The 27,205-nt window shown below is 35.8% G+C and overlaps 1 protein-coding gene across 13 annotated transcripts in view; it reads right to left on the minus strand.

The window, feature by feature from the left end:
* The window catches only part of SUPT20H (SPT20 homolog, SAGA complex component), a 33,390-nt gene that overhangs the window by 991 nt on the left and 5,194 nt on the right, over window positions 1–27,205 (minus strand). For 4 of the 13 annotated variants that reach the window (XM_027647136.1, XM_027647158.1, XM_027647129.1 and 1 more), the window contains 17 exons: window positions 23,168–23,297; window positions 22,436–22,539; window positions 21,804–21,920; window positions 21,623–21,676; window positions 20,593–20,732; window positions 19,372–19,528; window positions 19,229–19,285; window positions 17,650–17,721; window positions 16,526–16,683; window positions 14,328–14,360; window positions 12,284–12,401; window positions 9,896–10,004; window positions 9,508–9,666; window positions 7,471–7,783; window positions 6,324–6,478; window positions 4,070–4,125; window positions 1,064–1,169 (listed from right to left, as the gene is read on the minus strand). In XM_027647136.1, the coding sequence (XP_027502937.1) occupies window positions 1,064–1,169; window positions 4,070–4,125; window positions 6,324–6,478; window positions 7,471–7,783; window positions 9,508–9,666; window positions 9,896–10,004; window positions 12,284–12,401; window positions 14,328–14,360; window positions 16,526–16,683; window positions 17,650–17,721; window positions 19,229–19,285; window positions 19,372–19,528; window positions 20,593–20,732; window positions 21,623–21,676; window positions 21,804–21,920; window positions 22,436–22,539; window positions 23,168–23,297 (2,038 nt within the window). Of the gene's footprint in view, window positions 1–243; window positions 882–1,063; window positions 1,170–4,069; window positions 5,442–6,323; window positions 6,479–7,470; window positions 7,784–9,507; window positions 9,667–9,895; window positions 10,005–12,283; window positions 12,402–14,327; window positions 14,361–16,525; window positions 16,684–17,649; window positions 17,722–19,228; window positions 19,286–19,371; window positions 19,529–20,592; window positions 20,733–21,622; window positions 21,677–21,803; window positions 21,921–22,435; window positions 22,540–23,167; window positions 23,298–27,205 lie in introns of those variants that run through there. The other 9 variants (XR_003528325.1, XM_027647178.1, XM_027647212.1 and 6 more) reach the window with 9 other exon arrangements.

Genomic DNA, 27,205 nt, shown 5'->3' on the forward strand with positions numbered 1-27,205 from the left:
CCACATGCTGATTGTAGCAGTGCTGCATTTGAACTTGCAGGTGCTTACATTCATGCCATTTTAAAATCTATTGGCACCTGGCAGAGCTGATTTAGATACGTGCCACAAGCACCCCTTGAATGTTTTTGTATCAGGAAGGTGGATGGCTTAAATGAATAAAAATAAATTCAGTGCTCCAAGCTGAGAGAACCACAGATTATAAATCTTGCATGATGTTTTGCAAAATTAATGTTTGTTTGTTTGTTGTAATTTGTGAGACCATAGTGACATTAGTTAAAGAAGTCAAAAGGGCAAGATTTTTGATTTTGGAGCCAAGAATTGTATTTTTAGTTTTTTGGTTTGTTTGTTTGTTTGCTTGTTTTTTAAACACAGAGTGAAGTTGCTGGATTACTTGTATCTGTTGCTGCTGCTGCTGCAAGGCTTGTTGTTGCTGTTGCAAGGCAGAAGAGAGCTGGAGTCTCTGCTGAGGAAGGCTTTGCCCAGGTCTGTTCATGGCAGAGCCAAGCTGAGACAACACTGAGAAAGGAGAATGGGAAAGCAGGCAGGTCAAAGAGGTCAGGTTGAGTTTGTCAGGGTTGGGGAAGGAAGACATAGGAATACAGTGTAACACAGGAATACAGAAAAGGGGCATCAATAGAATTAGTTTCAGAGTCAAATTGGAAACAGTGCAGAATAAGGTATACATGCTATACATACTCTGTTAGAACATAGTTAGATTATGAAGTGCTTGTGGAGGCACAAAGAGGTTTCTCACACTGGATGTTAAGCACAGAGTTAAAGAATTATTCCTCAATGAAGTCTGGCATGGAAGTTCCCTGCATTTTCTTTTTGTATTAAGTGTAGCTTATTTTCATGTGATACAATCAATTGACTGCACTTAACTGCCAAATAAAATAGAGAAGTGCATGCGTTAAAAGTCCAGTATTTCTTGTGTAATTCACATGCTGATAATCATTAAATTGTTCTGATCTAACACATGACTTCTTTAAGACCAAACTTCATTTCAGTGTGAATTTATCAATATACACATTTAACTACAAAAGGAGGCTCAGCAAGCACATACCTGTGGCTTGAGGTTGCATAAAATTCCCTACTCCAGTCAGGTTAATTACAGCAGCTTGTTGGGCAGATAATGCCTGATCTTGATTGGATGGACCTTGGTCAGACCCCTAGCAAAAATGAAAAGCTTGATCCTTATTACCAAACTTTGGTATCAATGAATAAGCAAACAAAGCCAGTGTGAAGGCAAACTTTTGAAGTGCCATTTAAAAACATTTAATGCTATGTCATCCAGTGCATGTAGATGTAGCAGTCACTACAAGTAGAACAGATGCTGATTGCCTCAAAACAGCTTTGTTTTGGCAGAAATGGTACTGCACCTGTTACCCTGCAGAAGTCCCATGTAGTTGTCAACTTCCTTCCCTGCAGTCTAGCAGAGACTGCACTTTATGGTTGTAATCTTAGGACTAATTTCCTATCCCACTCCCAGACCCAGAGTCTTCAGGTGACCCTGAAACCATCCATGTGCAAAGGTCCTAATCAATCAAAGTGTGCAAAGCCTGACACTTTACTTTCCCATGCTCATATTGTGCCACACACTCCTTAATTTCATAAAAAATACAAACCCTGCTTTTAAAATTATATTTTCAGAACAGAGTAGTTCTCAAGTAATCACTCAAATGGAGTAAGTGGAGTCTGACAGTATCTCCTGAAGTCAAAGAGTGCTGAATAATGACCTCTTCTAAAACTTAAATTATGCATTGATATATAACATAGGGAAATAAAGCATTATATTCACAATCCAAGCAAGCTGCATGGCTTATCAGTTAGATAAAGAACTGGTGCATTCTAGGATTTGTGATGCTTCTTTAGTATAACCATATGATATAATGCCACTAAGATCTAAGTAAACCAGACCAAAAGATTGCACATTAAGAAGACATCATCACCTCAGTGATGACTAAGACTTATAGAATCATAGAACCACCGTGTGGGGAAAACCCTAAGAATGACATGAGAATACATATATTCTGTTGGTAGCCAAGAAAATTGTTGGTCTTTCTGGGCTTAGTTTGTTTCCACTAAGCACTATACACCATAAAACATCTGAGACAGGCATCTTGTTTATGAACAGTCTACAGGAACACAAATGAAATTATTATGACAAACTTCAGTATCCAGTAGAGAATATTTGGTAAGCAGAAGTCTTGCATGTCTGGGAAGATGAACACAAAAGCAGAGCAGCTAGTTTTCCCAAATTGCTGCATCAGTGTTGGTAAAGATTTTTTAGTGCAGGTAGAACTAACCACTCAAAATTTGTCATTTTGATAACACGTCTCGAGAACAAGACTTTAGACGTTTTCAATGCTTAAAGCCTTTAACACTAATTACAAGCAGCAGTAGAACAAATACTTTAAGATTACAGCATTAAAGCCAACTGATACTTCCTTTGGTGCAAAGAAAATTCTGTTGAAGTACAGCAGTGAGGATTGTAAGCCAACTCACAGCAGTGTAAGTAGGAAGTTTTAGTTAACTCTGCAAAAATCCTGACAGCATTTTTTTCTCTGTTCATCTGATGTATCTGCTAGTTATGATAAACGTTAACACTAAGCTGATTTTACACCACTCATACAGTAGGCTGGCTCTCTTCATGATAAGAGTTAGACAGTGCTCAGCCAGTTGTTTTGTTACAGCTCTTCTATATAGGATACAAATAAAGGAGTATAACCCAGTTAGCAACAGAGCCACTGCAGTCTTTGCTGTTTGAGAAGATTTAGGAGGAAGACTTTCCTCCCCCTCTGCAACAGATCTGTTGGGTAAAGGCTCATTTACTTGTGAAGATGGGGAGAATAGGAGAAACAGTTTCATCCATGCACCCCAGACTGAGGGGGGTTCTCCCTGTTGCTGAGGACTACAGGTTGTGGGCTGCTGAGATTGTTGCTGTGGAGAAAACTGTCATAGCTGCTGCTGGAGTGGGTTAAAAATAAGTGAACCACCTGGAAGCTGCTGAAGATTAAAAACAAAAGGCATAATTCAAACTGCTGTGTTTCCCACTGTTCTAGGATGAACATAATATTGATAATGACATACTCCCTAGAGGTTTGTTTTTTGTTTTGTTTTTTAATTCCTTTAAAATCAATAAGTTTACAATTGCTGCTGTTTGTGAAAAAGTCTTATGTTCTGAAAACAAACCTGCGTGCAATTATAGTAAGATATGTCCACAGAAAAATATATTTTAATTATTCTAATTAAAACAGTATTGTACTGATACTGAAAATGTAAATGTTAGCCTTCAAAAGCTCTGCATATTGTTTCCACTTTCAGAACATTCCACTGGATTTTAATAGATAGTGAGATGGCCTTGATTCCTCTCCCTTACCCCAGCTTTAACTGCACTGATTTCAGTGAAATATTCTTGGTGTATATGGATGGCAGAGCTAGCTTGAAAGGATGTACTTCAATGTGGAATCACGCAAATACAAGCATTTAGATCTATAGAAGAGCTCTACTCTGGCATAATTGCCTCCTATGCCTCCCTTTTCCATGTTTCTGGAGTATGTACAGGAGTGGGAGAAGGAAGTGGCAAAGCTACAGCTGTTCTTTCACTGGTAATAATTTTTTGAAGCATGGTGCAACACACATGGAACACCGTAGCTACAATTCTGCACCTGTAACTGGCAGCTGACTTCAAGATCCGGGAACTCCACCCAGTTCCACAAACAGTCCCTGTTCTGCTTTTAAATGCAACTCTGACACAATAAGCAATATTCTGCTCATGTTTATATTTGTATGTATGCTTAGTGGAAAGAAAGCATTTACAGACATTCTAAACTCCCTATCCCACATGAGCTTCTATTTCCATTACCAGAAGCTAGGAATATAATTTCCACCTAGTATCTATGGATGTAGCTTTTTCACTTATTCTAAGCATTTTAAATAACCAATTAAAATTTACAGTAAATGGTCTAACCAACTGGCTCCAAAGATCTGTGTGGGGCAGTGCAGTAAACAGGTCTCTATAGAAAGATAAGAAATTATCATTCTTATTGTGTCCAAGTATATCAATTACCTGTAGAAGATTTAAGGGCCGAAGATTTGATGTATTTTTCAAACCAAAGGGGCTGCCTGTTAAAGAGAACATCTTTTCATTAGTAGGGAGGCTTTACTCAGTTATATTTGCGAATTGCAATATACCTTTCCACTGGGACTATTTCCTAAACATTTAGAAGTTGGAAAACTGGCAAGTGTGAATTTTATACTTAATACAATGCTGCATTTTCCATAATGTAAAATTCATAGTTATTCAGACTCAAAGTACAAGAGAGCTATATTGCTACTAAACACTGCACCTTGTAACCTATAACTTGTTAATGCATTTAGACAAAGGTGAATGGAGAACCCTAGCAGTTACTCTTCAGTGATTCTTATTCTGCCTTTAAAAACTTTTACTGTTTGTGCAGTAAATGCAAAAAACTCCATGGTCTCAATCAAGTAAGACACTCTCAGTTTATCAATCTTTAACAGAAAACAATCCCACACAAAATCTGAGCAGCTCTCCAGTAAGCCAGCAGCTATCAAGCAGAATCCCTGGAGGTCTCACACAGACCCAGCTCAGTTCACTACTCCCATCTGTTGTGTGGGCGACAGCACAGCATGGAAAAATCTGTGACACCAAAGTGGTAAAGGTTGGTAGTGCCTGAAAGGGCAGAGTTAGACTAAAAGTGATCCTAGTGAATTGAACAAATGGTCCAAAATTCAATAACACTGAATTTAAAAAAGACAAATGAACAAGTACAAACTTGTAACTAGCTTTGTGTCTATACAGCAAGAAAGGACATGAGAAGTTACAATAAGTCACAAACATATCCAAATCATCCATATCACAAACTACAGAGCACACAAAAGAAAAGAACCTCTTCAGAGAGTTTACATTTATAAAATTCACTGTCACAAGATGCTGTAGGTTCCAGAAATATAAATGGGTTCAGAAACCAATTAGATAAATCCACAGACTAGAAATCTAGCATGGGATATTAAGCACAAAGATCCATGTGGATATTCTTCAGCTTAGAATGTCTCAATGCTGTAGATTGCCAGAAGAGGTACAGTTGTAGAGAAGGGATGTTTTACTTCACACTTTTGCCTTATCTTAAACTCTTTCCTCAGTATCCTCTAATGGCAACTGTCAGAGACAGAATATAAACTGGATGGATTTTTGGCCTAAACCAGTAAAGCCATTCTTATGTTAATGTAATGCTGTTGCAAAAAAATACAGATAAAAAACAGGCAGACCTCATTTGGGGAAATGTTAACAGGAATGTTGTAAAAGAGATGAGATGCATTTATTCTGCTGTGCTCCACAGTGGTAAATCAGCCAAGCTCAGGCTTGTGTCCAGTTTTGGTTATCACATTTTAAGAAGGATGTAAGCAAATTGGACAGTCTAGAAGAGAGTGACAGGATTATGAAAGGTTTGAAAAATACGACCTATCAGAAAGAGAAGACAAATGTGGGACATGACAGCATGTTTGATATTTAGAAGGTAAAGAGAAAGGGTGAACGATCATTTTACATGCCTGAAAGGTATAGGAGAAAAAAGATAACTTGCAATTAAGGAGATGCACTGTAATTAAAAGGAAACTATTTACACGGATAATAAACTACTCCAAACAGCTACTGAGGAAGATTGGAATCTTCTTTAGTGAAGGTAAAGACAATTTAGATAAACATTGGTTCCATATGGTTTAGACAGATTTGACTGTCTTAGCATAAGGGATGGAGATCTTGAAGTCTCCTATCATTCTCATTCTATAATCATACATTAGGGTTTTTTTGTTTATTATATGTTCAGAAAAAATAAACTGAGAATTTAAATCGGGCTTTTAATATTTATACAGTCACATTTGAAGGCAATAAGGAATTATTTAATTGTTGTACTAGAAGAAAGTAGTACCAGGGACAGAATAAAATGCCTCACACATTTAAAAAGTGAGGCCTCTTTCTAAGTTCAGTCATGCCCTTTTTCTGGCAGTCATCATTATCAAAGTTGCATTTGAATTTGGAGTTTCTCTCAAATATCCTACTGAGCATACCGAACAATCTGGGTTTTGAGTGTGTATCCCCCAGTCTAGCTTACCGAAAATCAACTTCAAACAATCTCCAACATAGTCTATACTTTGAATGCAAAAACACATACGTTATTCCTGAGCTCCAGCCATCAAATCCACAATCTATTCCCACAATGCCACTTCCGTCCATTTTTCTCACAAAATGTTCCCACACTGTCCCTATCTGAAGGGTGGCTTTTCAACTGAGTCACACTGACCTGCTTGAGAGGCAGACTGCATTGCAGCGGGCAGCGCACTTGGTACCAGACCTCCTGACGGTAAAATGCCACTCAGATTTATACCCGCAGGGGCAATGGCACCAGTGTTGCACCCCAGCATAGGGTTTGAACCACTCATCAGTGACTGTGCTCCACTGTAGAAGAGGAAAGACAACAGATCAAACCCAAGTGGCACGAGTGAATCTGAGTAACTACATTTTTTCCCTCTGTCTCATGGCAAGTAAATCAATTGTTTGTTGTGAATGGGATTATGGATAAAGCATCAATGCAGCATAAAAAAAAACTGTTTTGCCTAGAGCATAACATATATGTTCCATATTCTCAGCATATACAGGTTTTTTAATTCTATGGTATCAGCTAAAGAAAGTAAACCACAAGCAGTTCTTTTATTCTAGAAATACTAAAAGATCAACAGTCTTCAAAATGGTTGTACTACCATAAAAGCAACAGGTCTGCATTTTCTTTTTGCCCTATAGAAAATATCCCCAATTTATCAATAGTGATCAACTGCTAAACACCTTAGATGAATAATTCAACTGTCTGATACTTGCACTGGCGCACACTATGTGTCTTACACTGACTATCTGAATTGCAGAATTTCATTTAGTCTAAAAAGCAGTTCATGTTATACCACACAAATTATTCTTAACAGCATTTATTATTTTCTTTAAACCACAAAGTGAGTTTTAAGGCCTGAGGAATGTTTAACCTCAATGTTTGTTTAAATAGATCAAAACAAATCTGTTTCCATTTTTCATTTAAATTGGTCTGCATACGGTATTCTACCTCCTCTCTGATTAATAAAAGCTTTCAAACTTTAAGAGCAAAACCTCAGAAATCAACCGAGATTAAGCCTTAAGAAATATGACTCCAAAAAGATTAACGTAATAAATGTCTTTCTTAATAGATCTTTTCAATATTCCAATAGTAGGTGCCTTCTATTTGAGAAATAAAAATAGTTTCTAGTGGCTCTTCACTTTATAATTAAAAAAAGTGAGTGAACTTCTTGTATTGCAGATCCTGAAATATATCTACCCTAATGGATGGTGGACAGTCCTGGACTACTCTCCCCCTCCCACCAACCAACCAACGGCAAATTAAGAAACCATCATAATAAAAGACTTACCACACAGAGCCCACTACATTGATGAAGTTAAGTCCTGCAGGGTTTGCCATGACCTGGGTGGAGGCTGTTCCTGTAGTAATGGATGTTACCATGGTGGAAAGAGGAATGGTCATTACAGGCAGTGCCTGGCTCAGAGACATTTGCTGCTGAGCAAACGGGGTTAACAAAGTGGGCTGAGGGGTGAAGCCTGAATCTTGGGGAGTAGGGGTGGCAGAAGGGGTAATAGGAGTTGAGCTCTGAGCATCAGGAGGGTGTGGGGTCGATGAAGGGGTGTTGGTTGGAGTAGGAGTAGATGGTTTAGGAGTTCCAGACCCTGCTCATTGAGAAAAATAAAAAGTGCTAGTTTGTTATAAAAGGCCAATCCTTTTTGTATAATATGGTTAATGGAATCTTACTTAGCACTGACAATTTGTTCTGTTTTTTAGACTGCAAGTGTTCTACATGGCACGAGTGTTGCATCACGCACTCATTGTTAAGGATGCAGTATAATCACAAAGAAAACCCGTTCTCCATGCTTCATTCCCTATGGCATACACTGATTTGTATCCTCCTTTAAGGCTTCTGTAATTTATCGTACATTAAGTCATAACTCCATTCAGGAATACTTACAACAAGTTCTTAGTGCCACTTTAACCTAATTAATGTTTTTGTCCTGTACTGTTAAATAAATACTATATATGCACTGTCTGCACAATAGCATAGTGTTAAAAACATATGGAAAACGACAGAGCCAACAAAGAACACGTACTATTTCCATCATCATGGGGTTGATCTAAATTTCATCAGATAGTTAAACTGCCATTTACCAAATCTGGACCAACTAAAAAGCAATTATTTAAGAACCAGAGGATAATACTGCATCTTTAAAAGCTACTGGGTAATTCCTTCTGCTTGAATGTAGCATGTACAGTTGTATTTCTTGTGGATACAGTAGCCAAAGTTTATCATTAGAAAAACATAACCCCCCAAAAGCTTGAGCTGGTTTTTTTTGTTTTCTTTTTTTTTTTTTAGCTTTCATGTCCTGCAGAAAGAAAGGAAATAAATGTGAATGGTGACCAGAGCCTTAACATAACAACTGTGTGCAGCAGATTTACACAATTCATAGCACTAACATAAAACCAGAGTCAATATGTTAGAAGAAAACTTTTTATAAGTTTTCTTTTTTTTTCTTTGTGCAAAACAAAAAGTTACACCTTTTGAGCTACCCAGTTTTTAAATTATTTAATGCAAAAAGCATATTATAATACTGTGCAGGATACTGAAACGTGCAGTGTACAATTATTTGTAAGAAAACAGAAACTGCAGATACGGTTCCCTCTTTGTATAAATCTGTTCATGAAATGGCTCAAGACGCATACGTATTTTAAAATTTTTTTATGATCTATAGCTATGATTACAATGAACCTGACAATGTTAATGAAAATACTTAAAGTGGGACATCACTTTTGATTGAAATTTGCGTTTTAACACCTCAGGATATGGTGCTATTATCATCAGCATCACCACCACACTTGTAATCAGCAATGATTTGTAAAACAGTGTAGGAGTGTTTTTAAAAAATCATCTTATTGTTTATTGTATTATCACCTTGGGACTGATCAGATTATATACATACATAGATACACAACTGCACCAGCTCCTATAACATTTAATAAACTAGATGCTTAAATTATGTAAAGGCAAACTGATCTAACATACTGTTTTTACATTGGAGGAAAAAAATCTACACTTTGGAATTTTATCTCATCACATCATCTACCAGCCTTTCATATATGAGGAGATCACACTAGTTGCATAAAATGTATTAAAACGTATACACAGAGGGTGCATACATATATATATACAGAAAACAAACACAGTTACAATAAACAGAAATTACATACAGTGAACAAGAGACCTGCCTAGAGCTGCACAACTTATACAATTTAGGGTACACTGTACACTTAAGTTTCATCATTCCACAGGTTAAGAAGTTTATCTCGGGAAGCATTTATACAAAAGCCTAAGATTTAATGGAGAATTTAGGTCGTGACTCACTTTGTGAAGAGCTCGCAGGAGACATGGCAGCTGGAGAGAGCATGCTAACTTGATTAAGATCCATAGATTGTTTCCGAGAAAGACCAGGAGGCTTAGAAGGAGGAGGAGGAGTTGGGGATTTTAGATGGCCACTTGACTGTTGTGAACTAAAAATATTACCTGAAAAAGCATAATTAAAATATATTGTTGTTCTGTGAGTACAGATTAACTCAAATATTTGTTAGGGTACAATTTTGTAACCAATATAATCAGAAATCAAAAAAAATATGCTCTTCTCACAGATAAGACACTGGTATTTTTTTATTAAATCTTTACTAAAGGGATATCCTGTAATTTTACAACAGGCAGAACATGTAAAAAGGAGAGGCTTGAGTCAATAAATAATTACCTGAAGAACTACTTCCTGAACTTGAAGGTAATTTGATAGGAGGAGGTCGGTGTTTTACACCTTTCCCCAGCACTGAAGACTGAACAGAACCTGATATGCTTTCTGGCTGCTGGGAGGAAAGAGAAATTAACACTACCACAGCAATGATGTGAGCTTCCACACAGTTGGCAGAAAAGACAATTCAGTTAACGTGTATTAAGACACCTCAAAACTATGACAAAATTCCCATCATACATTTCAGATTTTTATGTATTTATTTAAAAAAACATAACTTATGACCAACTCCCTTTATCTAAAGTGTTTACTATCAAGAAGCAGCATGAAAGTGCTGGCAAAAATTTAAACTGAGCTAATTAAAGTAATTAAGGAGTTTCACTTTTCTCCATAAGTCTGAAATCCTTCTTAGTAATTTTCACAAATTCAAGAGTGACAAATGCACTTGAAGTAAAAGAATACTTTGGTTTTACTTGAAAAATTGCATAATTTCATTCATTCTCTCTGTATACACCTGCCATTTCCAACCAAGATAGATTTAAAGAAAGGGATCAGAATTCCTGATTCTAGGAGTAGGATTTTAAATACATTCAGCAAAATCCTGAAAGCACAGAAATCAAGACACATTTCCCCACTGGCTTCAGTGGGATCAAAACTTCATTCATGTTTTTAGAGGGAAGATGTTCCCTTTTTATTTGTTCTTAAAATCTACTTATCAGGCTATCTGAACATAAATTAACTTCAGCTACTTGAGTCGGTAGTTTGCAGTCACTCACAACAGACCAAAATCCATAATTCCAATAGCTGACACTGTCAAAAGACCCAAGAATGAAACGTATTTACAGTTATATATAGTCTATGTATTTTTACCTATAAATTTTTACCTATAAAATTTTTACCTATGTGTATTTTTCCATAAATGAAACTAATGACTAAACAAACATAAGGCCCACAAACAGCTGAAACTAGAAAACGAGGCTGTTGACATGGTGAAGGGAATATTTCAATGCTGGAGCCTAAATTAGATGTGCATGGGTTAAGAAATCAGATCATTCTGCATTGTGCAGAATCACCCTTTCTGGTAAGCTTAGCTTCCACTGATTCTCAGTAATGAAAGAGTCCCTCTATGTGTTTCTAATTGCTTGCTTATAAAAAAGAATCTTATGAGGAAAATTTTAAGGACTACCTTTCTCTTCTTCTACTAAAATCCGCTTTCTTGGTTTTGAAAATAAAGACTAATGCCCCATTTCAAAGGTAACAAGATCATTGAGTACAGTTAAACCGAGTAACTTTGGTCCAGATTTTGGTGGGGGTTTGCACAGGCAGACAAGATGACTTCTGCAAGTACCCTCCCACCCCAAGTTATTATATGATTTTAATGCATATATACATGTGCATGTACATGTCTGTATGTGTATACACATAAACATTCATATCCCTTTTTGTATCTGTTGGCCTTGGAATGCTGCTGGTCTGGCTGACACCAAGAACTACCTCTTTCACAGCTATGTTGCTGGAGTTTAAAACTAGGTGTTTAGGGGAGGATGTCACTAAGGAAATAGCCCAACAGATACAACTCTCATTTACTACTTGATCCCTAAATACAGCTCACTGCTAAAGTACTGAATCTGACCAACAAAGCCAGAAGCAGAACATAAAACAAGACAATGCCAACAGGCAGGAAAATTTGAGAATGTAAGAATTTATACTGGAAAGGTAGAAATGTGTGTGCATGCAAATATACACATTTTAAAGTTCTTGGGGGGGTTTTGTTTGCTAGCTTTTGTTTTGGGGTTTTTTTTTTTTCTTGTTTTGTTTTACGTTTTCCTCTTCAAAGTAAAGAGAAAATAATTTTAATTTCTACAGGTAAAAGAAGTTTAGCTACTCCATCTCCTTGTGTTTACTGACCTGCAAAATAAAACACATACCTGCATTTTACTATACTGCTCTGTGAAAGGTTCATCTGAACAGAGGAAAATGCTAAAACAAAACCTTGGAGCTAACTACACTATACACAGCCAAAAAAACCCCAAAACATCTAGAAGACAGCATTTGAACACTGAAAACATAAATGCTTTCCTTTAACTTTTCCAATGAATGATCGTGACCGCAACACATTTAAAAATTCGTTCACGATGACATTTTTAGGTTATTTTACTTTTAAATGTCGATAGCAAAGAGAACCTTGAGATTAGCTCAGCTGGTTAGAGCACATACTAATAATGCCAACGACACAGGTTTGATCCCTGTATGGGCCACTCATCTAACAGCTGATGATCCTTGTGGGTCCCTTCCAACTCAAAATATTCTTTGAAACAAACAAAGCAATCTCTGAAATTCTAACAATTCAATAATCAAAGGCAAATAAAAAAATGTGTGGCTTAATAAACTCACTTCCATTTCCTTCCCTGGAGAAAGATGACTAAGATTGACTGATCCACTTGAATTATGAAATATTTTCACAGGACATTTAGCTTCACTTTGTACTAACTCCTGATACTGGTTCACCACCCTGAAACAAACAATGAAGACATAAAAAGATTAACAACTTTTAACTTCTAAAGTAGATACATATATAAAACCACATAATTGCATATATTATAGTCATATATTTTATCTATTATGTAAGCATATCTCTACATAAAATAAATATGCAAATATATAAAAATATTTATATCTCTATGTATCTTTCTACATTATGTTCCTGGGCTCTTAGGTTTATTCCATTTTAACTTTTAATCCCAGTCTTTTTTTTCCTAATGCAAAATACAGTGTAAGAAACACCCTTCTGGAGGAATATGGAAAACAGTAGATAGAGCAGTTCCCTTCCTGAAAGCAACTGCAGGTCTTTGGGATGTCAGTCAATGGGGATCCCATTCCCTTCACACAGGCCCAGAATCTTTTATAAAGGTGTCTCTTCTGCTTATGCTCCCTGTGGAACAGTCAACCCCTCCTTTAACTTGAGGTGTATGTCAGATGACGAGTCTAAATGCAAGGGATGAACAATCACTCCTCTTTGAGCACCATGACAGACATTTAATAAAGCACCAATAGCATCAGGCAAACAAATTTAAAATACTGTTCTATCAAATGAAATACTACATCTCTACTAATCCAAGACAACCAAGTTGAGGGAAAACTGTTTCACAAACAGTGAGCAGAATATACAAAGTGACCTTGCTGACCTGAAAAATCAAGCAGAAGTGCTGTTGTCACTTACAGACTGAATCTCAATGAAAAACTGCTGGAATATTTCTATTACCTTACATCTAAACGTGATGAACTACAATTTATTTTGGTATAGCACTGATTCTGTAGTATGCTGTTACTTGACTAATGCAGACCTAAGCAAGGGCCCCGAGATACACAACAGAGGAAAGGGTGCAGTGTACTTTTTTCAGCAATTAGATTTCAGACTGACTTAAAATTACAGTGGAATTAAGAGCAGTAAAATGTCATGTACTCAAAAAGGTGGTCCTGACCTCTTATATTGTTGCATCTTGTCCTAGTCCCTGAAACCCAACTGCTTATTCTGATAGAAGGACTTGTGCAACTAAGTGACAAGCAGGATCAGGAAACCAATCCCAGTTACAACTAGGCCCCTGTATTATTGCTTTAGTTTTCAGCCAGTCAATCCCCCAATTCCACTTACAAAACAAACAGAAAAAGTATCAGCACAAAGGATGCAGGAGAGAATATAAGCAAAGGGTTTCTTGATCAAAACTGCCTATTTAAAAAAAGAACACGATTACTGATTTCTGATCAACTCAAATACTCATTTCCCTGCCAGGCACATAAGATAGGGATAAGAGCTATGGCATGTACATCAGCTCAAGGTATCCTATGGAAGTATAAAAACACAACTGGCTTTGACAGAGGTTGATTTTTAAAGGTTCTGTGTTCATATGCACAAGTATCTAATGTGATGCATGCAGACAAACATTTGAAAAAACAGTTATTTTGCTGCCTGTTTCCCTGAATTGCTACTCCTACTCATTCTATGACTAAAATACACTGAAAAACTTTTTAATTACTTGCTTCTCTAGGAAAGCTGAATCAAGTAAGGCACAGCACAAGTTGTATAAATCTTAAGTCCTAGATTACACTTCAAATGACAAGTTCAAATGTACCATTTCCATGACTGGTAATTTACTATCCAAAATGTCAGGATGAAATTCCTGCAAAGTGCTCTCAGAATTCAGGTAGCACAACAAACTGTACTCACATATTTGATTTCCTCTATTCTTTCTTGCTCCTTAAATACAGAAACTACACACTATATTCTACTTCTCGTTATGATGATTAATTCCTCTTATTGCTCCTCATCTCTTCTGCATCTGTTTCCATAATCATAACATTAGCAGTCATAATGGCTAAAAGGAACAAAATTCATTATTTGGCATCAAACCAAATGGCTGTACATACTATATTAAATTACCTTTCAGCATCAGTCTTCGAACCAATAAGGAACCTAAAATGTAAAATACATTTTCAGTCATGAATTAGACTAAAAGATCATATTTTTAAAATTACAAGACTTCAGACAAATGTCAGTGCTACCTTTTTTCCTGACTTGCTCAAAATACAAGTGATAATATATCCATTCAACGGACTGGGTATTATTCAGTACTTGAAATACATACTTGACTTCCTATCTGTATATACGATATACACACATGGTCTAATACGGTCTCCTTTAAGAGTAAATAACATACAAAGAAAAAGGCAGAGTATGGAAGTCTGGGATTTTATATTTTCAAAAAAATGGACATAACTGCTACAGAATTGTAACTGTAAAAAGTACAAAGTTATGTATAAATCAACAACATATCAATATGCTCACACTGAAATATAACTGTTCTGGGGGTATGTCAAAAGCAGCCCTACCCATAATATTTTAGCAAATATTTAGTTTCCATTGTTTGATTTCACTTACGCAAATTCCAATTCCCTCTGATTTTCCAGCCCTCCTAAATAAGTATTTTTCTTTTGCATAACACTTACAGCTTGCAAACTTATTACTGCAGTTTAACACCTTTTTCCTCTTTCTCCAGCTCCAAAAATAAAAAAAAAAAATGTAAAAAACATTGTTTTATTTTACTGAACAACTTTTATTTTGTATGACAGTTTGCTAATGAGGAATTATCCAAGTTTTGATGAACTTCAATTGGCAATGTCTTAGCAATGAATTCCAACCTCCCCTGAGGCATCTAATACCTCTAAATCCATTTAATTCCCAGTCTTATTACACAATTCTAAGCTAGCACTGCTGGTTTAGGAAGACAAATTCTAAGTATGTATGCTGGTTTTGGCTGGGGTAGAGTTAACTTTCTCCATAGGAGCTGATATAGGGCTGTGTTTTGTGCTGAAAATAGTTTTAATAATACATGGGTGGTTTAGGTATTCCTGAGCAGTACTTACAAAGTTCCTTTTTGTCTCTCACCAGCAAGTGGGCTTGAGGTGCACAAAAAGATGGGAAGTGATACTGCAAGGACAGCTGACCCCAAGTGACCAAAGACAGAGATATTCCATACCATATGGTGTCATCAGCATATAAAGCCAGTAGAAAAAGAAAGAAAAGGGGGAGCGGAGTACTTAGGGTGATGGTGTTTGTCTTTCCAAGTAACCATTAGACATGATGGGGCCCTGCTCTCCCTGAGACAGATGAACACCTGTCTGCCCATGGGAAGTGGTGAATGAATTCCTTGTTTTGCTTTGCTTGCATGTGTGGGTTTTCCTTTACCTATTCAACTGTCTTTATCTCAACCGACAAGTTTCCTCACTTTTACCCTTCCAATTCTTTCCCCCATCCCACTGGGGAGGCAGGGGGAGGAGGGGCAGAGTGAGTGCCTGCATGGTTCTTAGTTGCCAGCTGGGGTTAAACCACAACAGTATGGAAACAAACTGTAAATAGCTGAAGTCTATGGATAAAATATTCTTAATACTCAAGATGTTTTACGATTTGGATAAAAAAATAAGAGAAGAGTTACATACTAGACAATAAAAATAATTTTCATTAGCAAAACTAAAAAGTTTGCTCAGGTTCACTGCTCCTTGCCTTACTGAAATTTATAGGTTCTACTCTGCTGCACAGGTTCCTCCACACAAGCAATCTAGTACATACAACAAGAAGAGCCAAGAACAGAAAATCTTTGTAGAACCACAGCCAAAAATGGCATATTCAAAACAATTCAAAATTAAAAAGCTTCTTAGAAGCTTATGTTTCCTTTCATCTATTTAGCTTAAATTTCTCTATCTAAGGGTAAATAGAATAAAGTCATGTCTTAAGCTTTCACAGCATCAGGAACATTTTAAGAACAATCAAAATTCTGAATAACACTAAAAAAGAGTGCAACAACATCTCATGGTGTCTCCACAATTTGCATGGATTGTGTTTGTGGGAGATTGCTTTTAACCCCAATATATTTTCAATGTAAAAGAACATGCAAATTTAACATAAAAGCACATTAAAGATATGATGGTGGTTTGAACGCATTTTGTTTGGTATTGTTTTTTGTTAAAAACTCTTAAATCAGATTTTAGCTCTGGAGTATTTTTATGACTGAAAACAACAAGCAATGTTTGTATTCCTTCATCTATCAGATCACGGCACAGTTTAAAGAGTATGTAACTTACTGTGATGGAGTTAATAGGTTGTCATTTTCCTCATCACCTTTGAGTGTCTGAATTTTACCATAGTACAAGGGATTGCCAAGAGACTGGAAAATGGTCAGTTTTGTTTTTTGAAGCTGATTACCAACTTCACATTCAAATACATAATCATCTTTTATTTCCTAAAATGACAGAAGAAAACAACCTAGTAAGTCTTGAACAAGTGTTAGCAGAACCAGTGAGTAAAACAGACAAGCTCTATATACAACATAGTAAAAAACATCCTATAAGTAACTCTGTAAGTAAGTAAAACTCTATAGGAAGGAGTGCATAATATGAAATTGAAGTGATTTGAGAGTAAGTTATCTAAAAGGATGAAAGGAAAAAGACTTTATCATCTCTTAAAAAACACAACGATATTGTAAAAGCTAAACAATCATGTTAGACATGGAAAGGCAGATGGGGTAAACATATATAGGAACAGTTTAATATAAATTATGACAAAGTAAAAAATGTTTAGAGTAAAATGTTGGGAGTGAAGATTAAGTTCTCTGGGAAAGTATTACTTTTTTCCAATATGAAACTACTAAGACATCATGATACATGCTATTAATAAAGATAGTATCTTGCCTCTAAAATTATAAAAAAAATTAATCAATTATCTATGGCTGATTACATTAAATTATTACTTCCTATCAAATAACATAATTTGTGCCAAAAATCTTACAGTTCAACTTACATATTGCAGAAAGAGGTTTTTGTAAGAGGCACTTAATACTAACCTCTTTCAAAATTTAACATTTTGATTTTAACTGAAGCTCTTTTCCATCAGCATTCAAGTGTCTGAGTAAAGAAAGCAATTTGTTGAGCAGGGTACTGCTCCCTGTAAATTATTATGCTTTCTTTGCTGCAAGTTGCTCTTCCTTGTATTTCTGGAAAACTTGAGGAAATTACAAGACTGATCACATGCTTGCTGTACTGTAGAAAATTACAAGTATCTCTGGTAATCTTCCCATGTCTATATAACACATGGAAGATTAATTAAATTGGGGCAGAGAAAATTATTCCTACATTACTTTGATTTTGTTGAAATAAGAGGCATTTTAACTAGAGACAGTGAAGTTTGGCCAAAGGTCTAAACTACTCACATGTGCTGGCCAGACAGTTGGTTGTGAGTCATCAGGCTTGATAGACTTTTCCACTTTGGCATATTTTTCCACCTTAAAGAAAATAGAGAGACCAGAAAATAAAGAATCTCCTATTTTATGCATTCAGAAAAACTAAATCAGAGAATCTTCAGAACTTGACACTTATAATGTTACACCATATTTGCTAGGTTAAACAACAAAAAAGTGAATGAAACATAGCTTAAAACTACAGATTGAAATAATTGTCTGCAATGTGGAATGATTAAGAAGTTGAAGTGACAAAAGTACAAACTTATACCATCATTTCATGTGTAATGCACATTCTTGCCAGCCCTATGATGTCCAAAGCTACAGTCTTGTCTAATCTACAGAGTCTTGCAGAAGACTCATTAGACTAGAGAAGACTTGTGGAAAGGGCCCTGGGGGTCCTGGTCAAAGACAAGTTGAATCTGAGTCAGCAGTGCCCTTGTAGCCAGGAGGGCCAACCGTGTCCTGGGGGGCATCAGGCAAAGTATCCCCAGCTGGCTGAGGGAGGGGATTGTCCTGTTCTGCTCTGCAATGGTCTGGCCTCACCTTGAATACTGTGTGCAGTTTTGGGTGCCAAAATATAAGAAGGATTTAAAGCTATTAAAGAGTGTCCAAAGAAGGGACAAGAAAAAGGTGAAAGGCCTTGAGGGGAAGCTGTTTGAGGAGCAGCTGAGGTCATTTGGTCTGTTCAGTCTGGAGAAGAGGAGACTGAGGGAAGACCTTATTGCAGTCTACAACTTCCTCGTGAGGGGAGGAGGAGGGGCAGGCCCTGATCTCTTCTCTGTGGTGACCAGTGACAGGACCTGAGAGGAGGTTAAGGCTAGATTTTAGGAAAAATTGCTTCACCCAGAGGGTGGTCAGTACTGGAACAGGCTACCCAGGGAAGTGTTCACAGTACCAAGCCTGATGGAGTTCAAGTGTTTGGACAAGACACTTGATGTGATTTTTGAGGTTGTCTTGTCCTGCAGGACCAGGAGTTAGACTTTTGATGATCCTTGTAGGTCCCTTCCAACTCAGGGTATTCTATGATTCTACGAGTCCCTTCTGTACACTGGTACTATATGTTTTGTCAGTGCCAGAAACTAAGAACACAAATATCCCTGAGAGAAGAATGCACAAAGAGTGATCAAAAGAACTCTCAACTAGAATTCTCTGTATAAAAATCAAAACTTCTCAAAATATTAATGTGCCATAATATATCAAAAGAGAGGAATTTGCACCAACATGAGAAGTGACTAATCTTTAAATAATCCACAAACCTCATTTGTTTTTCTGGTTTTTGTATTATCAAACAACTTCAAATAGACATGTGGTCATTGAACCCACAGAAGAAAAACAGTAACAGCTGTACTGTTTACCTCATACAAACTATTCTGTTACAATTACAGAGTGGTTTCATGCGTGTTTATACCTTATGGTATAGAAAAGTAATTGTAAAAAGTAAAGTTATCCCATTTTTTCTTTGATACCAGATACTTTTTAGTCACTTCTTCATATAATACAATGTTCAATACAATTGCTAATAATTGCTAATGATAACAACTGGTCTTACGTCTACTTCAGAAGGTGCAGTCAAGTAGCAAGGGTTCTGTTTCCACATATCTACGCACTGGAAAATGAAAAAGCAGGATTAATGTGTTAAGTGGTCTAATTAAATAGTTAGAAGCATATGAAATTACTTCTCAGAACACTTACATTTCCAGCTTTAGAAATTTTGAGGTCATACTGCTGGGCTGCTTTCCTCTCCTTCCTTTTCTGTAAGTAGTCAAGTATTCTGAGCTGAGGTGGAGCTGAGTAGTGAGCTACTTCCTGCTGTCTGTTCAGAGAGGACCTTGAGTACCTTTTGAAGCATCTATGGAAAAATGACACAAGCTTGTAAAACCATCAACATTAAATTCTCCACTGCCTGTGTACAAACACAAAAATATGCAGAGAACTCCTACTTAAATTGAGACTAATAGGTTTTTAAATATTAATTTAAAATTGCTTTTTTGGGTTACACTGTACAACTCTAACTTTTTATTTCATATTTATAAAATATACTAGTATTCTGTTCATGTGTTTGAGCAGTAAGAATGGGGTTATTTTTTTAATGCATAATTGAATCGAACATTATCAAACTCGTTGTTACAGTAATGCTGTTCCAGATATTCATTTAACCTTTGCCTATTTTTCTAGTGGAATATTTGTTGACCACCAAGCTTTAATTTCAAGGACAGCTCGATCAATTTCGCTATTTATACCTTTAGACATTGCCACTAGTTTTACACTAGCACAGTATTTCAATACAGATCTAGTTTTAAATATTGTGGTAATTTTGAAAGACCATTAGTACATTTCCCTTCTACAGAGCGAATGCAACTCTTGTAGCAGGACGAATATGAGCTATTTTAAGCTTTTGTGGAAAAAAAAGTGAATAACCATGCACAAAAGTGAAATGAATCTCAACTTTTCCAAGATTCTGATATGCTTACACTTCTGTTTAGCCTGAATGTCAAACATGCAAATAATTCCTTTGATTTCCTCATTCAGGATTAAGCTTATACATAGCTTTTAACAAATCAGAGACCAATATGCAACATATCAATTTATATATTTTACAATACTAAGCTGCCATCTGACTCAGCCTACACATAAATTATGCAAAAAAAAGGCAAAATCCAAACTGCAGTATAACAGATTACGTTGAGAAAATATATATATACACACTTTCCTTTGATATACAAAAATAAGCATACTACAGTATCTACTACCAACTGAAATACAGTACAATATTGAGCACTTTGAAATAAGATATAATTTGACTGTTCCTCACACAATCCTAATATTTCAGTAAGTATTTCATATGAGTACCTAAATTTTCACATAAAGTATTACTTATATTTTTCTTTGAAAATGTTTCACACTGAAAACTACCGTTTCATTGGGCGAGTGTTCATCTTCTGCTTGTTGTACAGGAGTCTGTTTGTAGTACACGTCACTGCTATTGAAGGATCAAGACACAAAGGCTCTGCTGTAGCCAAAATAAGTTGGCTCTCAAGTAGGAGTTTGTCCTCCTGTAATATACACAGCTATTAATAAATGTAAAAATATGAAAACTTTTACACTAATTAAGCTCTTATATACCTATGCACATGGACATCATTTTAGAGAAAACTGAAAAAATTGTGTGTGGATAGTCAACAGAAGAAACCGTTCAACAATTAAGTATCCCTAACCACTATTATTAGTTACAGAGCTTGGGTAGGGTTTCCAGTAGGAAAAAAACAAGGAATCTGCTGAAAAGTAGAGGTCATCCTCTGGGGTTTTTTTGTGTGAGTTTTCTTTGTTTGCTTGCTTTAAACACAGTACTAGTGGCACTGAAATCCATTTTCTGTCAGTGATTTACATTGATGTATTAGCAATCAGTGCCATAAAGATGATCTACTGGGAATTAGGTTACAATTTGAATTAGACTTGAGCATGACTGTGGCTCTGAAACACAAAAAAGAACACTGAGTACACCATGCTGTTCAGCAATTCACTACCTATAACTGTACTACTGTAGTTACTTTAGATTCTGTTTACTTTAAAAGTATCAATAGTAAAATAAAGGTGTCATTAGATTGCCAGTGCTGTTCTGGGGCTGCACACTGATGATGAACGAAGTAGGGTAAACTAGCTAGAGTCATTCCAAGGCTGTCAATTTTCACTTCAAAAATTAAGGTCTGACTCCACAAAATCTTTAGCAAATCCTATTGTATTCTATGGTATCTTGTGGAAAGATGGTATTAAGTTGGCAGCTCTCTGAATCATGTACCATGCACAACTATACACACTGACAGTTTGAATTAATAAAAAAAGAGTCAGTTCTATATTTACTAAACAAATAGAAAATTTTACATAATTTCATTTTTTCGTGTATTTATGACATCACTGTAAAGTTTTTAAATAACTTCTAACCCACCTGTGTCCATTTGTGGTTGTCACTTGTTATAGAATGCACATCACAAATTAAAGTCTGAGGAAGAAGACATAATGGTAATTAGCTTTCAACTGAGTAATAAGATTTCTTAATATATGGTCTGTAATAGTATCTGGTCTAGGAACTATGGTAACACTGAGAAATTACTTAAGCCACTTCTTACCTGCATTGTAGGACGCAAAAGAATGTGCTTGCTTTGGTATGTTGGAGATTTCATGTTACCAGACTGTCTATAGTCACGTATTTCTGCTATGACACATCCACAATGAAAAATATTAACCTAGTTGAAAGAAGAAAAAAACCCCAACTTTTAAATAAACAAATATTTACCAATCCACCCCTGCCTCAAAATAGAAGTTTTTTATATAACATATAAAATTCAGTGAAACTATGAATAAAACTAATCACTAATTTTTTCAGACCGGTGCTCTTTACTACATGCCTAGACATACCTAAAATACAAGCTTAAAATGTAGTGTTTCATATGCCAGCAAAGTAGTTTCAAAGGATTCCCATGCCAAACATTGTCATTATGACCAAGAACAAAGGGCATTTTGCTAGAGCACAGAGCTGAAGTTGTTTCACAGCTATAACCACAGCAATCTCTCTTCTATCTCTTTCTCCTCAGTATTTTTTTCCTAAAGAACAATAAAATATTTATTTGAGGCTTTATATATTACAGTTTCAAATGCACAAGTGTCCTGTGATTAGAATCACCTATGTGAAGCATTCAAAAAAATCAAAGTCTATCTGGGTAAAAAACGTAAGTTCTTGTCGAAAACAAAACTTTCAAACCTGTGATTTTTCCAAAAGATCAACCAAAATAGGTGGTAGTTCCTCTGCATCCAAATATTCAAGCAGTTCTGCTTCCTCATAAGGCAGACGAATGGTCTCAGAATCTGAATTTAAACAAAACATATTACTTTTCTTTTGCCTTTCAAGTTCCAACTTTAACAATGAGAAATCTAAACCAAACTTGCTACAGGAAAAAGCAGGGTTGGCAGAAACCTATCCAAACAGACCTTTTTTTTTTTTTTTGCACAGTATTAATTTTCACATCTCTTTCTGTTTCTAGAGCTTTATTTTGCTCTTACGGTGCTAATAGACAGAATTTTTGCTCCCAGGTGACACACTGTATGCTCTTATTGCACATCACAATACCAACAGCAAGGAAATACAACCAAACTGGAACAAATATGCCTTCAGACAGACCTAGATATAGGAAACAGCGAAACAATCAATCTGACAGAAGGAACTTAATATAAGAGAATCTTGAATATGCAACTCCAGAAACTAAGTGGAAATAAGAGAATGAAAGGCTATCAAAAAGACTCATATCTACAGATTTACACTGCACCTCACAGCTTTATGTAAATTTTTAATTCAAGCACAGTTGTTTGTTCTCCCTCCACCCGTCGCCCCCAGAATGATCTTAGAAGTGGAACAGTTAAATGTAAGCAACAACACATTCTAACTATTTATATAGCATTCTGAGTGTTTTTAAAAATTAAAGAGCAAAATTATTACCTGAACCATTTTTTCCCCTGAGCATAAGTGAATAACCCTCATTTCCTGGATAGAGGTTCACTACCAGACATGACAACGTCTCCTGCATAACCAGCTTCTCAAGTAAATTCACATTTCGTCTCAGCTTCTGCTTTAAAAGTAAACATTGCTCATGAACATAATACAATGAAATAATTAGTAGAAATAAAAACAATTGCTAGAATATGACTAATATTTTGATTAATAACAAAGTATACATCTAAACAAGTCCAGTTAAATTTAATTGTACTGTATTCAACAGAGTAAATATGTTATGTATTAGCACACATACTTATATACACTGATTTTTTTAAAAACCTCCACTCATTTAAATCACAAACCCTAGAACTGAAAGTTCACAGACAACAGAATTAATGAGGTTATGTTACGATGTTATAAATCTACAGTGGCCCTATTTTTTTGTATAATTTCTATGAACATCATTTATCCTCTACACATTGTTTGATAAAAACAACAAAATATTTAGTACTTTCAAATATTCCTAACAGAAGCAGATATTTCTCTCCAGGATTAAAATACTTAATTACAGCATTTGGAAGCTTTAATTGCATTTTCTTGTCTGTATTTGCTGAAATCTGATCCAGCAGCTGCAGACACTATTCCCTTATTTAACTATAAGAATGATTTTTCCCATGTATAACAGATTTTTAAAATTACTTGGTACGTTTTAAAGACCTCATATATATCCTATCAACTGAAACATTTAAAGCCCCCTTAGAACTTAAAACAATGAATTCTAAAACTCAGATAATTTAATACTTTCTGGCTGGAGTCCAGATTTCATATCTGAATACCAGCCCTGAGTGGAGCCATTAACTGGGAGTTAAACTGAGCTCTCTACTAACCCTGCCAAATAACTCATTTCACACACACACAACTAAGTAGTAGTGGGCTATCTTTTTTTGAACAAATTCATCTTTCCATAGATATTGAAAAGAGGGAAAGTAGGATCATAACTTATTGGGGAACAAACTTAGAGAAAAGAACTGAAAACAAAACCTCCAAATCCCACAGTAATACAATTAAAGAAAGAGAAAAGGGAAGAAAGTATTTTCAATTTCCTGCTATGTAGTTTTAGAATCATTGCCTAAAGTTAACTCTTCCCCATGCATTACGAATGATGGTGACTACATCTCACTGGCTTTTACAGTACAAAAATAGTGGAAACTAAGAAACAGACAAAGTAGCTCCTAAATCCTTTTAGAATTAATGGGAAAAGAGTGGGGGACAATGGGGGAAAGTATGTCATAGCAACAACAGAGGTAAGAGACTGGTGAGGAAAGCCAATTTCTCATACAGGATGCTGGAGATGCAGCATGTTAAGCAAAACATTCTTCAGCCAGAACTCCTATTAACACCTCCACCATCCACCAAACACCAGGAGGCTGCATGTGCGGTGCTTCAATTTTCAGACACGTCCCTGAGTAGAGGATATAGCTATTGGGCTTTCACTTAGACATAGCAGGAAGCAGCCTGAGGTACAGGAAATGTCATCTGAGACCAAAGTCAGCACTCAACTACTCTGACATCCTCTTTTTTAAAAACTGAGATACTGTCATGTTTTGATGGAAAAGTTTTTGAGTATGTTCCCCTGTGTTGGGTAAATTAATTCTTTCATATTTAGCTACGCACTGGCACTAGGACAGAAAGAAATATGAGAATTCTGTAAGGTATGTAAAGAAGATTAATTAATTACACTAAAGTTATATTTAAAAATAACAAATAAAACAATAAAAAACAATTCCATTCCTCTATCATTGGGATAGAACCAATACAACTTCTAGAAGCTGTTACTGATAATACTGTTAACAGTTCTAATCCAACTTTGCTATTTTCAGGAGCTGAAGAAAAAGGATCATTCAATGAATGGCATTATTCCATCCAAAATACAGGCACAGAATAATTTATACTAACTAGTAACCACTCATGGAATTTCTAAATAAACAATATTTTTTTCCTAAATATTTGTCTATGTATGCAAGACATAGACATGAGATTTATTTTATGGAAGGCTTCTGCTCCTTAAACATCTCAGAAGTAAAATATATATCATGGTAATTAAATTGCAAATGTAATAAAATTCAGTTAATTGCATCACTCTCTAAATTTATAATTCAGTGTTAGTTTTATTTTTTAAGTTTTGTTCAATAATTGTTGGCCATTCATGGCTTGGATTTTTAGGTTGTTACATTTTTTTGGAGGCTAGGATGATGAGGGGGAAAAACAGGTAAAGGAAAAAGGAGAGGACAATCACATAGGCCTGAGAACATTTCTGACATTGCATTCGTATAACCTCAGACTTTAAAGACATATTATAAAAACATTTTAAAATATAAAGCCTTTCCAAGACATTGGAGTAAATTAGTGTTTTAAGTACAAACATTTCAATGTGTCGATAAAGTTACATTTCACTAAGCATGAAAAGTTTTTATGTCTACAAAAAATACTTTTCTCCTTTGAGCTGGCACTCTGAGATACTGTGTCAAAACTGATATTAAGCATTAGCTCAGGTCTTGTGTGTAAAGATTATAAAGATCAAGGACTGGCCTGAGGTGTATTATGTTGCTTTATACTACAAGAGTTCAGATACCAAGCCACCAGGACAGCTCTACTGCTCTGTTACATCAGCTAAACCTCTACCCTCTCTGATTTCACTCAGAGAAAAGCAGCACTCCTCCCTCCTGAACATGCACTGCAGGGACTGTGTGATGGATGGGAAGCTGCAAAGAGAAGACATAGGTGCTTCTTTCTCTTCCTGTGAATTCTGATGACTACCACTGAATAAAGAATACTTAGCACTCCTGCCTAACCAGACTGAAGTAGTGATTTTATGTTGTTTATTACTCCTCCACCCTTGGCTACAAGCAAAATGTTAATTTTAATACCTACTCCTCAAACAGCGTACACAGTATTACACAAAATTATTATGTTATCTTTATCATGGCTGCTTTTCTTATTCCTCACTGTAGCATATTAAACTGATTTTCCCATCTACCTTTATAACTGAAAAGTTGGTCAAAAAGCTTAAAATAAACAGATCAATCCCCCCCCAAAAAAAGCACTACTTCATGAATGCACAGAAGATGCACCTTGAAAGGAACTGAAGTGACTTTCATTAACAGTGTTCTGAAACTCTGTTTACTCCAAGATGTTTTTCATGCTTGCACACTGAAGCTATCACGTGCAGCTGTCAGAAGACACCAATTGAGAATAAGCAACTGATCAATGATTTTCCATTTTTTTTTAAATTTGTTTTTGTAGCAGAGATCTTCAGATTTACCTGCCTTGCAGAAGGCATGATCTATGATCCTAAGAGTCTATGATCCTTCCAGTCCATAGGCCAGGTGTGTTTCCACATTTGTGTTTAACACTGAGTCCAAAACTATTTTGTTTGTTTGTTTGTTTTTTTATTTCAACTTTTACATATGGGAATGTTGCACACTAGAGGCCAAGTGAAGCCAACTGTTTCATTAGACAACCACCTCAACACAGTTAGTTCTCTCTTGAGTGTGCATATGCAGAAATAGAAGAGACCCAAAAAGCAATGAAGCTGAGCAGACTGGAGTAATAGAGGAATAATAATTAATTAGGGAGAAAGTTAAGACTGAAAAACAATATTCAGTGCTAATTTAAAAATTGCTTCTGAGTGGACAATCTAATTACAACTTGTACCATCAAAACAGTGCAATACTGGAATACAAACTTAGACAGTTCTGTACACTAAAACCTTTAAGCTATATCCAAGTCATTGATCAAATTCTAGTTAGAACTCAGTTCAGTTTTACTTTGCCAATTAAGAAACAAATACATGATCCTATGCTTGTGGATGAAGTTTCACAGTAGCATTATCTTTTAACCTTTGTACCTTGATCTTTGAGTTTCTCATTTTCAATTGTTACAATCCCTAACATAAGACCAAGGTATGTATTAACTATGCACATCTTAGTTCAGTGAATAAGGGCTCTACGTACAAACTTGCCTATCATAAGCTTCCAACTC

The sequence above is a fragment of the Corapipo altera genome, unplaced genomic scaffold, assembly GCF_003945725.1.
Source record: "Corapipo altera isolate COAL_440 unplaced genomic scaffold, ASM394572v1 0, whole genome shotgun sequence".
Lineage (NCBI taxonomy): Eukaryota > Metazoa > Chordata > Aves > Passeriformes > Pipridae > Corapipo > Corapipo altera.